This window comes from Salvelinus namaycush, unplaced genomic scaffold (assembly GCF_016432855.1).
Source record: "Salvelinus namaycush isolate Seneca unplaced genomic scaffold, SaNama_1.0 Scaffold2334, whole genome shotgun sequence".
In the NCBI taxonomy this organism is placed as follows: domain Eukaryota; kingdom Metazoa; phylum Chordata; class Actinopteri; order Salmoniformes; family Salmonidae; genus Salvelinus; species Salvelinus namaycush.
This window is the reverse complement of record NW_024059158.1, coordinates 12,641-32,849: the sequence shown is the minus strand read 5'-3', so window position 1 is coordinate 32,849 and position 20,209 is coordinate 12,641. Positions and strand designations below refer to the sequence as shown.

Genomic DNA, 20,209 nt, shown 5'->3' with positions numbered 1-20,209 from the left:
CGTCACACACCACAATGAACCCACCCTCGACCACCTACCAGCTACTTCACACACCACAATGAACCCACCCTCGACCCCCTACCACTACGTCACAACCACAATGAACCCACCCTCGAGCCCCCTACCATCTACGTCACACACCACAATTTAACCCACCCTCGACTCCCCTACATCTACTCACACACCACAATGAACCCACCCTCGACCCCCTACCAGCTAACGTCACACACCACAATGAACCCACCCTCGACCCCCTATCACTACATCACAAACCACACTGAACCCACCCTCGGAGCCCCCTACCAGCTACGTCACACACTCACAATGAACCCACCCTCGACCCCCTGCCAGCTACGTCACCACCACAATGACCCACCTCGACCCCCTACCAGCTACGTCACACACCACAATGAACCCACCCTCGACCCCCTACCAGCTACGTCACACCACACAATGAACCCACATCGACCCCCTACCAGCTACATCACACACCACAATGAACCCACCCTCGACCCTAACCACTATCGTCACACACCACAATGAAACCCACCCTGCGACCCCCTACCTGCTTACGTCACACACCACAATGAACCCACCCTCGGACCCCTACCACTAACGTCACAAACACCACAATGAACCGCACCCTCGACCCCCTACAGCTACCTCACACCCCACAATGAAACCACCCTCGACTCCTACCAAGCTACGTCACACACCACAATTGGAACCCACCTCGACCCCCTACCAGCACTTTCCACACAACATGAACCCACTCGAACCCCCTCCACTACGTCACACACCACAATGAACCCACCCTCGACCTCCTACCAGCGACATCACACCCCACAAATGAACCCACCTCGTCCCCCTACCAGCTACATCACACACCACAATGAACCCACCCTCGACTCCTACCAGCTACATCACACACACATGAACCCACCCTCGACCCCCTACCATCTACTTCACAAACCCCAATGAAACCCACCTGACCCTACCACTACGTCCACACACAACAATGAACCCACCCTCGCCCCGCTACCAGCTACGTCACACACCACAATAACCCACCCTACCCTCGACCCCTACCAGCTTACACATCACATGCACCACAAATGACCCACCCTCGACCCCACCAGCTACATCAACACACCACAATGAATCCCACCCTCGACCCCTACCGAACGTCACACACACAACTGACCCACCCTCACCCCCCTACCAGCTACATCACACACCACAATGAACTCCACCGTCTCGACCCCTACCAGCTAACGTCACACAGACCCACAATGAACCCACACTCGAAACCCGTACCAGCTTACGTCACACACCAAAATGAACCCCACCCTCGACCCCCCTACCCAGCTACGTCACACACCACGAAATGAACCCACCCTCACCCCTACCTGCTACGTCACACACCACAATGAACCCACCCTCGACCCCTACCAGCTACCTTCACACACCACAATGACCCACCGCTCGACCCCCTACCCGCTTACGTCACACACCACAAGGAACCCCCCGCGACCCCCTACCGCTACATCACACACCACAATGAACCCACCCTCGACCCCTACAGCTACATCACACCCACAATGAACCCACCACCCTCTCCCCTACCAGCTACGTCACAACCACAAGTGAACCCCCCCTCGACCCCTAACCAGCTTACATCAACAGCCACAATGAACCCAACCCTCGACCCCTCAGCTACGTCACACACCACAATGAACCCCCCTCGAACCCTACCGGCTACGTCCACACACAATGAACCCACCCTCGACCGCCACTACCAGCTACGTCACACACCACATGAACCCACCCTCGACCCTACCTGCTACGTCACACACCACAATGACCCACCCTCGACCCCTACCAGCTCGTCACACACCACAATGAACCTACCCTCGAACCCCCGACCAGCTACATCACACACCACAGGAACCCACCCTCGACTCCTACCCGCTACGTCACACACCACAATGAACCCACCCTCGACCCCCTACCAGCTACTCACACACACACAATGAACCCACCCTCGTACCCCCTACCACTACATCACACACCACAATGAACCCACACTCGACTCCTACCAGCTACATCACACCCACAATGAACCCACCCTCGACCCCCTACCAGCTACATCCACACCACAATGAACACACCCTCGACTCCTACCGCTAACATCACACACCACAATGACCCACCCTCGACCCCCTACCATCTACGTCACACACCACAATGACCCACCCCGACCCCCTAACCCAGCTACGTCACACACCACAATGAACCCACCCTCGGACTCCCTACCAGCTACGTCACACACCACATGAAACCCACCTCGACTAATCTACCAGCTACTCACACACCACATGACCCACCCTCGCTCCTACCAGTCTACGTCACACAACCACAATGAACCCACCCTCGCCACCCTCCCAGCTACCGTCACACACCACATGAACCCACTCCTCGACCCCCTACCGCTACGTCCCACACCACAATGAACCCACCCTCGACCCCCTACCCGCTACTCCACACCACAATGAACCCACCCTCGACCCCCTACCAGCTACGTCACACACCACAATGAACCCACCCTCGAACCCCTACAAGCTCGTCACACACCACAATGAACCCACCCTCGACCCCCTACCAGCTACGTCACACACCACAATGACCCACCCTCGACTCCTACCAGCTACGTCAACACCACAATGAAGCCACCCTCGACTCCTACCAGCTACGTCACACACCACAATGAACCCACCCTCGACCCCTACCAGCTACGTCACACACCACATGAACTCCACCCTCGACCCCTACCAGCTACGTCACACACCACTGAACCCACCCTCGACCCCCTCAGCTACATCACACGCCACACTGAACCCACCCTCGACCCCCTTACCAGCTACGTCCACACCACAAGGAACCCCCCTCGAACCCCTACCAGCGTCGTCACACACCACAAGGAACCCACCCTCGACCCCTAACCAGCTAACGTCACACACCACATGAACCCACACCCTCGACCCCCTACCAGCTACGTCACACAACCACAATAACCCACCATCGACCCCCTACAGCTACGTCCACACACCACAATGAACCCACCCTCCGACCCCCTACAGCTACGTCACACACCACCATGAACCCCCCCTCGACCCCCTAAACCAGCTAACGTCACACACCACAAGAACCCCACCCTCGACCCACGCTACCAGCTGCGTCACACCCACACTGAAAACCACCCTCGACCCCCCTACCAGCTACGTCATCACCACACTGAACCAGCCCTCGACCCCCACCAGCTACATCACACCACACTGAACCCACCCTCGACCCCCTACCACTTACGCCACACACACAATGACCCCCTCGACCCACCATCTACGTCCACACAACAATGAACCCCCCCTCGACCGCCCCCTACCAGCTACGTCACACACCACAAGGAACCACCCCTCGACCCCCCTACCAGCTACGTCACACACCACAGTGACCCACCCTCCGACCCCCTACCATCTACGGCACATCCCACAATGAAACCAACCCTCGACCCCCTACCAGCTACGTCACACACCACAATGAACCCACCCTCGAACCCCCTACCACTACGTCCACAACACCACAACTGAACCCACCCTCGACCCCTACCAGCTCGTCCACAGCACCACACTGACCCACCCTCGAGCCCCCTACCATACTGTCAACACCACACTGACCCACCCTCACCCCTACCAGCTACGTCACACACCACACCTGAACCCACCCTCGACCCCCCTACCAGCTACTCCACACCACAATGAACCCAGCCCTCGACCCCCTAGCCAGCTACGTCACACACCACAATGAACCCACCCTCGACGCCCTACCGCTTTACGTCACACACCACAATGAACCCACCCTCCGAACCCTACCAGCTACGTCACACACCACAATGAACCAACCCGTCGACCCCCTACCAGCTCGTACACACCACATGAACCCAGCCCGTCGACCCCCTACCAGCTACGTCACACACCACACTGAACCCACACCCTCGACCCCTACCAGCTACGTCACACACCACCCTGAACCCCCCTCGAGCCCCTACCACTACGTCAACACACCACGCTGAACACACCCTCGAACCCCCTCCACTACATCACAACCCACCACTGAACCCACCCTCGACCCCCTACCAGTCTACATCAACACACCACAATAACCCACCCTCGCCCCCTACCAGCTACATCACCACACACCACCACAATGACCCACCCTTGACCCCCTACCAGCTACGTCACACACCACAATGAACCCCACCCTCGACCCCTACCACTACATCACACACCACAATGAGCCCCCCCTCTACCCCGCTACCAGCTACATCACACACCACAATGAACCCACGAACCCACCCTCGACCCCCTACCAGCTACGTCACACACCACACTGAACCCCACCTCGACCCCACCAGCTACGTCACACACCACCTTAAAACCACCCTCGACCCCCTATCCAGCTACGTCCACACCACTGAACCCACCTCGACCCCTCCCAGTACGTCCCACACCACCTGAACCACCCTCGGACCCCCTACCAAGCTACATCACACACCCAATGAACCCACCCTCGACCCTACCAGCTACATCCACACTGTGTAGCACGCAGCACACAAAGGCACTCCTCAGTCGGCAACTAAGCATTGCCTTGCACACACAACACACTCCCTATTACACACACCGCCTGTCTGACCCAGCTCACAGAGGGTGGAGACTTATTTCACCTCAGGATGGTAGGTAGAACAGGATAACGAGGCATCCTCACCACAGGTTTCTCTGTATGGAAGATAACACCTCACACTAGATTACTTGTTAGAGCTCTGGATTAAACCTGCTGCTTTGACTGCAGCATGTCTTCTTCATTGCCATGTAGACTGCGATCGATGTGTTGTGGTGTACAGGCGGAGTAGTGGCTGGTTAAATGCAGGGTTTTTAATAGGTATCCATACACTGTGTTGCTGTGACTTTTTCTAATGAGGGCAGTTCACAGAGAACGTGTTGGATTACATCATGGCTGCAGGAGGGCCGTTATTGTTAGCTAGAGCTGTGGCTGTAGAGAGAGAGACAAACAACAGGGAGAGGTGGGGACTGTCATGTGATGTATGTGCTTAGAGGCATAGACACACACTCATGTATGTGCATGCTCACACATGCACGTCACAGACACACACACACTTGTTCTTGCTCTCGCTCTCTCGCTCACACACACACACACACACACACACACACACACACACACACACACACAAACAAAGAGACAGTTCCCTCTCTCTCTCTCTCACACACAGAGACAGTTCCCCCTCTCTCTCTTTCACACATACAGAGACAGTTCCCCCTCTCTCTCTCTCACACATACAAAGAGACAGTTCCCCCTCTCACTCTCACAAACATACAAAGAGACAGTTCCCCCTCTCACTCTCACAAACATACAAAGAGACTTCTCAGCTCTCCACACATCCAAAGAGACAGTTCCCCCTCTCACTCTCACACACATACAAAGAGACAGTTCTCACTCTCACAAACATACAAAGGAAGTTCCCCCCTCTCACTCTAACACACATACAAAGAGACAGTTCCCCATCCACTCTCACAGAACACATACAAAGAGACAGTTTCTCCTCTCACAAACATACAAAGAGACAGTTCCCCCTCTCACTCTCACACACATACAAGAGACAGTTCCCTCCTCTCGTCTTCACTCCACACACATACAAAGAGACAGTTTTCCCATCTCACTCTCACACACATACAAAGAGGACAGTTTCTCACTCTCACAAACATACAAAGGACAGTTCCCCCTCTCACTCTCACACCCATACAAAAGACAGTTCCCCCTCTCTCTCTCACTCTCACACCCATACAAAGAGACAGTTCCCCATCTCACTCTCACACACATACAAAGGACAGTTTCTCACTCTCACAACATACAAAGCGACGTTTCCCCATCTCACTCTCCACCACATACAAAGAGACAAGTTCTCACTCTCACAAACATACAAAGAGACAGTTCCCCTCTCACTCTCAACACACATACAGAGACGTTCCCCTCTCTCTCTCACACATACAAAGGACAGTTCCCCTCCTCTCTCTCACACACATACAAAGAGACGTTCCTTCCCCCCTCTCACTCTCACATAACGTACCAAAAGAAAGTTCCCCCCCTCTCTCTCACACACACATACACAAGAGACCGTTCCCGCCTCGCTCGCTCACACACATACAAGAGACAGTTCCCCCTCTCTCTCACACACATACAAAGAGACAGTGTACCCCACCTTGTCACTCTCAAATATGTACAAAGAAACGTTCCCCCCTCTCCTCTCACACACGTACAAAGAGACAGTTCACCCCTCTCTCTCTCATCACACACGTACAAGAGACGAGTTCCCCCTCTCACCTCACACACGACAAAGAGAGTTTCCCCCTCTCTCTCTCACAACATACAAAGAGACAGTTTCCCCCTCTCTCTCTCACACACTAACAAAGAGACAGTCCCCCCCTTTCTCTCTCACCACACACATACAAAGAGACAGTTTCCCCCCTCCTCTCTCTCCACACATACAAAGAGACAGTTCCCCCTCTCACTCTCAACACACATACAAGAGACAGTTCCCACCTCTCTCACAACACATACAAAAGACAGTTCCCCCTCTCTCTCGTCACACAGTACAAATAGACCAGTTCCCACTTTCACTCATCCACACATTACAAAGAGACAGTTCCCCCCTCGGTCTCTCACACACATACAGAGACCCTGAGGGTCCCCCTCTCTCTCTCACACCACATACAAAGATACAGTTACCTCTCTCATCTCACACACATCAAAGAGACGTTCCCCTCTCTCTCTCACACACATACAAAGAGAACAGTTTCCCCCTCCTCTCTCTCACACACATACAAAGAGACAGTTCCCTCTCTCTCTCTCACACACATACAAAGAGACAGTTCCCCCCTCTCTCTCACACACATACAAAGAGACAGTTCCCCCTCTCAATATCACCACATACAAAAGAAGACATTTTCCCCCTCCCCCCCCCCCCCCCCACCTTTATTTCACGCTCACACACATACAAAGAGACAGTTCCCCCTCTCTCTCTCTCTCACACATACAAAGAGACAGTTCCCTCTCTCTCTCTCACACATACAAAGAGACAGTTCCCTCTCTCTCTCACACACATACAAAGAGACAGTTCCCCCCTCTCTCTCACACACATAAGGACAGGTCCCCTCTCTCTCTCACACACAACAAAAAAGATACAGTTCCCTCTCTCTCTCACACACATACAAGAGACAGTTACCTCTCTCTCTTCACACCATACAAGAGACAGTTCCCCCTCTCGTCTCTCATGCACAACACATACAAGAGACAGTTCCCGTCCCCCTCTCCTCTCTCACACACATACAAAGAGACAGTTTCCCCTCTCACCTCTACACACAATACAAGAGAACAGTTTCCCTCTCTCTCTCACACACATACAAATAGACTTCCCCCTCCACTCTCACACACATACAAGAGACAGTTCCCCCTCTCACTTCATCCACACACATACAAAGAGACAGTTCCCCCTCTCTCTCTCTCTCACACATAACAAAGGACAGTTCCCTCTCTCTTCTCCAACACATACAAGAGACAGTTCCCTCTCTCTCACTCACACACATACAAAGAACAGTTCCCCCCCCCTCTTTCTCACTCTCACACACATACAAAAAGAGACAGTTCCCCTCTCTCCTCACTCTCACCACATCAAGAGACAGTTCCCCCTCTCTCTCTCACTCTCACCACAATATCAAAGAAGGCGTTCTCTCTTCTCTCACACACATACAAAGAGACCAGTTCCCCCCCTCTCTAACACGCTTACAAAGAGACAGTTCCCCCTCTCTCTCTCACACACGATACAAGAGACAGTCCCCCTCTCTCACTCACACACATTAACAAAGAGACCCATTCCCTCTCTCTCTCTCACACCCATCAAAAGAGACAGTTTCCCTCTCTCTCTCACACACACATACAAAGAGACAGTTTTCCCCCTCTCTCTCACACACACATACAAGGTGGGAGACAGTTCCCCTCTCTCTCTCATCACACAACAGACAGTTCCCTCCTCTCACTCTCATACAGAGACAGTTCCCTCTCTCTCTCACACACATACAAAGAGACAGTTCCCCCTCTCTCTCATCACACACATACAAGAGACCGTTCCCCCTCTCTCTCTCACACCATACAAAGAGACAGTTCCCCCTCTCTCTCTCTCCACACAACAAAGAGACAGTTTCCCCCTCTCCTTTCACACACATACAGAGACAGTTCCCCCCTCTCTCTCTCACACACACATACAACGAGACAGTTCCCCTCTCTCTCAACAACACCTACAAAGAGCAGTTTCCCCTCTCTCTCTCACTCTCACACACATACAAATACAGTTCCCCTCTCCTCTCTCATCTCACACACATACAAAGAGACAGTTTCCCCCTCTCTCGCTCACTCTCACACCATCCAAAGAGACAGTTCCCCCTCTCTCTCTCACACATACAGAGACAGTTCCCCATCCACTCTCAATCAACTCTCTCAACACACATACAAAGAGACGAGTTCCCCCCCTCTCTCTCACCACATACAAGAGAACAGTTCCCCCTCTCCCTTTCACACACATACAAAGAGACAGTTCCCCCCTCTCTCTCACACACATACAAGAGACAGTTCCCCCTCTCTCTCACACAACACATACAAAGAGACCAGTTCCCCTCTCCCGTCTCTCACACACATACAGGACAGTTCCCTTCTCTCTTCTCTCTCACACACATACAAAGAGACAGTTCCCCCTCTCTCTCACACACACATACAAAGAGACAGTTCCCCCTGTCTCTCTCACACATACAGAGACAGTTCCCTCTCTCTCTCACACAAACATACAAAGAGACAGTTCTCACTCTCACACACATACAAAGAGACAGTTCCCCCTCTCTCTCACACACACATACAAAGAGACAGTTCTCCCTCTCACTCTCACACACTCAAAGATACAGTTCCCCCCTCTCTCTATCACTCTCACACACACATCAAAGAGAACAGTTCCCCCTCCTCTCTCTCACACCATCCAAAGAGACAGTTCCCCCTCTCTCTCTCTCTCTACTCTCACACACATCCAAAGAGAGAGTTCCCCCTGCTCTCCTCTCACACACATACAAAGGAGACAGTTCTCACTCTCACACACATACAAATAGACAGTTTCCCCCCTCTCAACTCTCACACACATACAAAGGACAGTTTTTTCCTCTCTCACCTTCTCTCACATACAAGAGACAGTTTCCCCCTCTCATCTCTCCCACCATACAAAGAGACATTCCCCCTCTCACTCTCACACAATACCAGAGACAGTTTCGACCTCTCTCTCTCTCTCACAAATACAAAGAGACAGTTCCCCCACCTCTCACTCTCATCTCACACACATACAAAGATAAAAAGTTCCCCCTCTCTCTCTCACACACCTACAAAATACAGTTCCCCCCCCTCTCACTCTCACACACATACAAGAAACAGTTCCCCCCTCTCTCTGCTCACTCTCACACACATACAAAGAACAGTTCCCCCTCTCCTCTCTCACTCTCACATCACCTACAAAGAGGACAGTTCCCCTCTCTCTCTCCACTCTCACACACATACAAGAGACAGTTTCCCCTCTCTCTCTCACTCTCCACACACATACCAGAACAGTCTCTCACTCTCACACACATACAAGAGACAGTTCGCCCCTCCTCTCTCACAACACACATACAAAGAGGACAGTTCCCCACTCTCAACACACAATACAAAGCGACAGTTCCCCTCTCACTCTCACACACATACAAAGAGACAGTTCCCCCTCTCTCTCTCACGTCTCACACACATACAAAGAAGACAGTTCCCCTCTCTCCTCTCTCACACATACAAAGAGACGTGTCCCCCTCTCTCTCTCACACACATACAAAGAGACAGTTCCCCCTCTCTCTCACTCTCTCCTTCTCGCTCCATCTCCAAGCACCAAGCAACAAACCCCTACACCTCCTTCCTCCTACAGAGTTACTGTATCACACACACACACACACACACGCACACGCACACAGAAGAGAAATGTTATCTCAGATCAACTGATAGGATCTGGTGCATCAGACACTCAGCCAGACCCAGCCCCAACTGCTTATTCAGAGATATCCCACAACCCCCCATGCTGCTCACTTCGCCACGGGCGCTGCCTGCCTCAGTACAGGTAGTGTATCCATGGTAGTGAGAGCACTTACTCTTTTAATATCTACGGTATTGAATGCTGGAGGTGACCTCACCGCCGTGCTTAAGCAGCCGGGGATCTGTGGAAGGATGTTGGGGTGCTTAAATATTTTCATCACCCGCTGCTTTAAGCCCCTGTAAGTGCTTTGGCACACTTATTCCATTGGTTGCCATGAGCCCATAACACATTTGATTTGGAACGATGACCTGGGGGAGAGGGATGGACAGCCTTGGCTTTCCGCACACTGCGACAAAACATACACGCAGTGTCATACATACAACTTGTATTCGCACTGGTATACACCACACACACACAACCCACCACACACAACACACCAACACACACACACGACACCACACACACAACAACACAGAGATGACTGTATCATAATGCGAGAGCATGTCCTAATTGAATACATTAGCGTTGTGTGGGAATATGGAATAAATAGGTTGTGACAGATGCAGGTGACAGAGGGAGATTCATCTGACCTGTTCAGGGACTAGAGCGTGAGGTAAACTGGTGAGGGCAAGTAGCTTACCACATTTAGTGCGTACACAACAGCTAACACTGTGGAATGTTTGTCCTCCCCAATGTTTGCCAGTGGGTGTTTTGGACTTGGTTGTGGTGAAGTACTGTGGCATGCCTCCACCTGGCCTAGGGTGGTCAGTAGTATCCTCGTGGTTAGAGAGGTGGAGATGTAGCCAAGGAAAATGTCACCTTGCAATCCAAGGTACCATATGCCGTTTTGCCCTTAAGCAAGGCATGTCTCACTTCCCTGCAGTCAAATGACCTAGTGGCCTCATGGGTGGAATGCTATTCATATTTTTCAAAATTTCATAATGAAAAAACGTTGTTTTTTGACACCGAACAATCTGATGTTTCTATGTCAAACGGTTTTGTTATATTTCAGTCTTCTGTGATGTATATAAAGTGTAATATTGGGATGCAAACTCAAAATGTAATACAACTCTATATCTGACATGGTACAGGTGTCTTCTTTGAAGCCATGTGTGTGAGGTGTATACTTTTGTTTCAAAGTAGATTTGTTTAAGACTACCAAGAAACACTCTGACCCTGACTTAGCCCACTGCAGTAAAGGTTAACCCCTGAATGCCGGGTAGAGCAATATATACATTTGTGTTATGACAGATGGAGTAGAAAATTACTAGCCTACTGTGTGCAAACCCTGTGATTTCTTAGAGTGGCATACATGTATGTCTCATTACTGTGTTAAAGACTGGGAGTAACAGAGTGTATTTACAGTCTCATCAAGCACTTACTGACATCAACAGGAGCCACGGTTCACAAATGCATGAAAACACAAACATGCTACCAAACACACACACACACACACACACACTGTTCTAATAACACACATACAGACACACACACACTGTTCTAATAACACGCATACAGACACACACACACTGTTCTAATAACACACACACAGACACACACACACTGTTCTAATAACACGCATACAGACACACACACACTGTTCTAATAACACGCATACAGACACACACACACTGTTCTAATAACACGCATACAGACACACACACACACTGTTCTAATAACACACATACAGACACACTCACACACTGTTCTAATAACACGCATACAGACACACACACACAAACTGTTCTAATAACACACATACAGACATACACACACTGTTCTAATAACACGCATACAGACACACACACACACACTGTTCTAATAACACACATACAGACACACACACACTGTTCTGAGAACACGCATACACACACACTGTTCTAATAACACGCATACAGACACACACACACTGTTCTAATAACACGCATACAGACACACACACACTGTTCTGAGAACACGCATACACACACACTGTTCTAATAACACGCATACAGACACACACACACTGTTCTGAGAACACGCATACAGACACACACACACTGTTCTAATAACACGCATACACACACACACACACACTGTTCTAATAACACACATACAGACACACACACACTGTTCTAATAACACGCATACAGACACACACACACTGTTCTAATAACACGCATACAGACACACACACACACTGTTCTAATAACACGCATACAGACACACACACACTGTTCTAATAACACGCATACAGACACACACACACACTGTTCTAATAACACGCATACAGACACACACACACTGTTCTAATAACACGCATACAGACACACACACACACTGTTCTAATAACACGCATACAGACACACACACACACTGTTCTAATAACACGCATACAGACACACACACACTGTTCTAATAACACGCATACAGACACACACACACTGTTCTAATAACACATATACAGACACACACACACACTGTTCTAATAAAACATATACAGACACACACACACTGTTCTGAGAACACGCATACAGACACACACCCACTGTTCTAATAACACGCATACAGACACACACACACTGTTCTGAGAACACGCATACAGACACACACACACACACACTGTTCTAATAACACGCATACAGACACACACACACTGTTCTAATAACACGCATACAGACACACACACACTGTTCTAATAACACGCATACAGACACACACACACTGTTCTAATAACACGCATACAGACACACACACACACTGTTCTAATAACACGCATACAGACACACACACACTGTTCTGAGACCACGCATACACACACACACACACACACACACACTGTTCTAATAACACGCATACAGACACACACACACTGTTCTAATAACACGCATACAGACACACACACACTGTTCTAATAACACGCATACACACACACACACACACACACACACACACTGTTCTAATAACACGCATACAGACACACACACACTGTTCTAATAACACGCATACAGACACACACACACTGTTCTAATAACACATATACAGACACACACACACACACTGTTCTAATAACACGCATACAGACACACACACACTGTTCTAATAACACGCATACACACACACACACACACACACACACACACACACTGTTCTAATAACACGCATACAGACACACACACACTGTTCTAATAACACGCATACAGACACACACACACTGTTCTAATAACACGCATACAGACACACACACACTGTTCTAATAACACATATACAGACACACACACACACTGTTCTAATAACACGCATACAGACACACACACACTGTTCTAATAACACGCATACACACACACACACACACACACACACACTGTTCTAATAACACGCATACAGACACACACACACACACACACACACTGTTCTAATAACACGCATACACACACACTGTTCTAATAACACGTATACACACACACATACTGTTCTAATAACACATATACAGACACACACACACACTGTTCTGAGAACACGCATACAGACACACACACACTGTTCTAATAACACACACACACACACACACACTGTTCTAATAACACGCATACAGACACACACACTGTTCTAATAACACACATACAGACACACACACACTGTTCTGAGAACACGCATACAGACACACACACACACTGTTCTAATAACACGCATACAGACACACACACACACTGTTCTAATAACACGCATACAGACACACACACACTGTTCTAATAACACGCATACACACACACACACACACTGTTCTAATAACACGCATACAGACACACACACACACTGTTCTAATAACACGCATACAGACACACACACACACTGTTCTAATAACACGCATACACACACACACACTGTTCTAATAACACGCATACAGACACACACACACACTGTTCTAATAACACGCATACAGACACACACACACACTGTTCTAATAACACGCATACAGACACACACACACACTGTTCTAATAACACGCATACAGACACACACACACACTGTTCTAATAACACGCATACAGACACACACACACACTGTTCTAATAACACGCATACAGACAAACACACACTGTTCTAATAACACGCATACAGACACACACACACACTGTTCTAATAACACATATACAGACACACACACACTGTTCTAATAACACGCATACAGACACACACACACTGTTCTAATATCACACCTACAGACACACACTGTTCTAATAACACACATACAGATACACACACACTGTTCTAATAAGACATTAACAACACACACACACACTGTTCTAATAGCACGCATACAGACACACACACTGTTCTAATAACACATATACAGACACACACACACACTGTTCTAATAACACATATACACACACACACACACACTGTTCTAATAACACGCATACAGACACACACACACACTGTTCTAATAACACGCATACAGACACACCCACACACTGTTCTAATAACTCGCATACAGACACACACACACACACTGTTCTAATAACACATATACAGACACACACACACACTGTTCTAATAACACGCATACAGATACACACACACTGTTCTAATAACACACATACAGATACACACACACTGTTCTAATAACACATATACAGACACACACACACACACACACACTGTTCTAATAACACATATACAGACACACACACACACTGTTCTAATAACACGCATACAGACACACACACACACTGTTCTAATAACACGCATACAGACACACACACACTGTTCTAATAACACGCATACAGACACACACACACACTGTTTTAATAACACGCATACAGACACACACACACACTGTTCTAATAACACATATACAGACACACACACACTGTTCTAATAACACGCATACAGACACACACACACACTGTTCTAATAACACATATACAGACACACACACACACACTGTTCTAATAACACATATACAGACACACACACACACAGTTCTAATAACACGCATACAGACACACACTGTTCTAATAACACGCATACAGACACACACACACTGTTCTAATAACACATATACAGACACACACATACTGTTCTAATAACACGCATACAGACACACACACACTGTTCTAATAACACATATACAGACACACACACACTGTTCTAATAACACATATACAGACACACACACACTGTTCTAAAAACACACATACAGACACACACACACTGTTCTAATAACACATATACAGACACACACACACACTGTTCTAATAACACGCATACAGACACACACACACTGTTCTAATAACACACATACAGACACACACTGTTCTTATAACACATATACAGACACACACTGTTCTAATAACACATATACAGACACACACTGTTCTAATAACACACATACAGACACACACTGTTCTAATAACACATATACAGACACACACACACTGTTCTAATAACACGCATACAGACACACACTGTTCTAATAACACGCATACAGATACACACACACTGTTCTAATAACACATATACAGACACACACTGTTCTAATAACACATATACAGACACACACTGTTCTAATAACACATATACAGACACACACTGTTCTAATAACACGCATACAGACACACACTGTTCTAATAACACATATACACACACACACTGTTCTAATAACACATATACACACACACACTGTTCTAATAACACGCATACAGACACACACTGTTCTAATAACACATATACAGACACACACACACTGTTCTAATAACACGCATACAGACACACACACACTGTTCTAATAACACGCATACAGATACACACACACTGTTCTAATAACACGCATACAGACACACACACTGTTCTAATAACACACATACAGACACACACACACACACTGTTCTAATAACACGCATACAGACACACACACACTGTTCTAATGACACGCATACAGACACACACTGTTCTAATAACACGCATACAGACACACACTGTTCTAATAACACGCATACAGACACACACTGTTCTAATAACACGCATACAGACACACACACACACACTGTTCTAATAACACGCATACAGACACACACTGTTCTAATAACACGCATACAGACACACACACACTGTTCTAATAACACATATACAGACACACACACACTGTTCTAATAACACGCATACAGACACACACACACTGTTCTAATAACACGCATACAGACACACACACACTGTTCTAATAACACGCATACAGACACACACACACTGTTCTAATAACACGCATACAGACACACACACACTGTTCTAATAACACGCATACAGATACACACACACTGTTCTAATAACACATATACAGACACACACACACACTGTTCTAATAACACATATACAGACACACACACACACTGTTCTAATAACACGCATACAGATACACACACACAGTTCTAATAACACATATACAGACACACACACACTGTTCTAATAACACGCATACACACACACACACACACTGTTCTAATAACACTTATACAGATACACACACACTGTTCTAATAACACGCATACAGACACACACACACTGTTCTAATAACACATATACAGACACACACACACTGTTCTAATAACACGCATACAGACACACACACACTGTTCTAATAACACATATACAGACACACACACACACTGTTCTAATAACACGCATACAGACACACACACACTGTTCTAATAACACGCATACAGACACACACACACACACTGTTCTAATAACACGCATACAGACACACACACACACACTGTTCTAATAACACGCATACAGATACACACACACTGTTCTAATAACACATATACAGACACACACACACACACTGTTCTAATAACACGCATACAGATACACACACACTGTTCTAATAACACATATACAGACACACACACACACACTGTTCTAATAACACATATACAGACACACACACACACTGTTCTAATAACACATATACAGACACACACACACACTGTTCTAATAACACGCATACAGACACACACACACTGTTCTAATAACACGCATACAGACAAACACACACACACTGTTCTAATAACACGCATACAGACACACACACACACACACTGTTCTAATAACACGCATACAGAAACACACACACACACACTGTTCTAATAACACGCATACACACACACACACACACACACACACACACACACTGTTCTAATAACACGCATACAGACACACACACACACACACACACACACACACACACACACACACACACACACACACACACACTGTTCTAATAACACGCATACACACACACACACACACACACACACACTGTTCTAATAACACACACACACACACACACACACACTGTTCTAATAACACGCATACAGACACACACACACTGTTCTAATAACACGCATACAGACACACACACACTGTTCTAATAACACGCATACAGACACACACACACTGTTCTAATAACACGCATACAGACACACACACACACTGTTCTAATAACACGCATACAGACACACACACACTGTTCTAATAACACATATACAGACACACACACACTGTTCTAATAACACGCATACAGACACACACACACACTGTTCTAATAACACGCATACAGACACACACACACACACACACACTGTTCTAATAACACGCATACAGACACACACACACACACACACTGTTCTAATAACACACATACAGACACACACACACACACACACACACACACACACACACACACACACACACACACACACACACACACACACACACACACACACACACTGTTCTAATAACACGCATACACACACACACACACACTGTTCTAATTACACGCACACACACACACACACACACACACACACACACACACACACACACTGTTCTAATAACACACATACACACACACACTGTTCTAATAACACACATACACACACACACACACACTGTTCTAATAACACATATACAGACACACACACACTGTTCTAATAACACACATACACACACACACACACACACTGTTCTAATAACACGCATACAGACACACACACACACTGTTCTAATAACACGCATACAGACACACACACACACACTGTTCTAATAACACGCATACAGATACACACACACACTGTTCTAATAACACGCATACAGACACACACACACTGTTCTAATAACACGCATACACACACACACACACACTGTTCTAATAACACGCATACAGACACACACACACACTGTTCTAATAACACGCATACACACACACACACACACTGTTCTAATAACACGCATACAGACACACACACACACTGTTCTAATAACACGCACACACACACACACACTGTTCTAATAACACGCATACAGACACACACACACACTGTTCTAATAACACGCATACAGACACACACACACACACTGTTCTAATAACACGCATACACACACACACACTGTTCTAATAACACGCATACAGACACACACACTGTTCTAATAACACGCATACAGACACACACACACACACACACACTGTTCTAATAACACACATACACACACACACACTGTTCTAATAACACGCATACACACACACACACACACACACACACACACACACACACACTGTTCTAATAACACGCATACACACACACACACACACACACACACACACACACACACACACTGTTCTAATAACACACATACACACACACACTGTTCTAATAACACACATACACACACACACTGTTCTAATAACACGCATAGAGACACACACACACACACACACACTGTTCTAATAACACGCATACAGACACACACACACTGTTCTAATAACACCCATACAGACACACACACACACTGTTCTAATAACACATATACAGACACACACACACTGTTCTAATAACACCCATACAGACACACACACACACTGTTCTAATAACGCGCACACACACACACACACACTGTTCTAATAACACTCATACACACACACACACACACTGTTCTAATAACACGCATACAGACACACACACACTGTTCTAATAACACGCATACAGACACACACACACACTGTTCTAATAACACACACACACACACTGTTCTAATAACACGCATACAGACACACACACACACTGTTCTAATAACACGCATACAGACACACACACACACACTGTTCTAATAACACGCATACACACACACACACACTGTTCTAATAACACGCATACAGACACACACACTGTTCTAATAACACGCATACAGACACACACACACACACTGTTCTAATAACACGCATACAGACACACACACACACTGTTCTAATAACGCGCACACACACACACACACACTGTTCTAATAACACATATATACACACACACACACACTGTTCTAATAACACGCATACAGACACACACACACACTGTTCTAATAACACACACACACACACACTGTTCTAATAACACGCATACAGACACACACACACACTGTTCTAATAACACGCATACAGACACACACACACACACTGTTCTAATAACACGCATACAGACACACACACACTATTCTAATAACACACATACACACACTGTTCTAATAACACATATATACACACACACACACACTGTTCTAATAACACGCATACAGACACACACACACACTGTTCTAATAACACACACACACACACTGTTCTAATAACACGCATACAGACACACACACACACTGTTCTAATAACACGCATACAGACACACACACACACTGTTCTAATAACACGCATACAGACACACACACACACTGTTCTAATAACACGCATACACACACACACACACTGTTCTAATAACACGCATACAGACACACACACTGTTCTAATAACACGCATACAGACACACACACACACACTGTTCTAATAACACATATACACACACACACTGTTCTAATAACACGCATACAGACACACACACACACTGTTCTAATAACACGCACACACACACACACACACACTGTTCTAATAACACGCATACAGATACAC

General features: G+C 46.9%; 1 protein-coding gene across 1 annotated transcript; it reads left to right on the top strand.

Moving 5' to 3' along the window:
• The first annotated feature begins 234 nt into the window (after positions 1 to 234).
• Positions 235 to 3,339, top strand: LOC120038694 (velvet complex subunit B-like). Its single transcript, XM_038984358.1, has 2 exons — positions 235 to 440; positions 3,141 to 3,339. Exons 1-2 carry the CDS (start codon positions 235 to 237, stop codon positions 3,337 to 3,339), a joined length of 405 nt encoding a protein of 134 aa, XP_038840286.1.
• Positions 3,340 to 20,209: the final 16,870 nt, after the last annotated feature.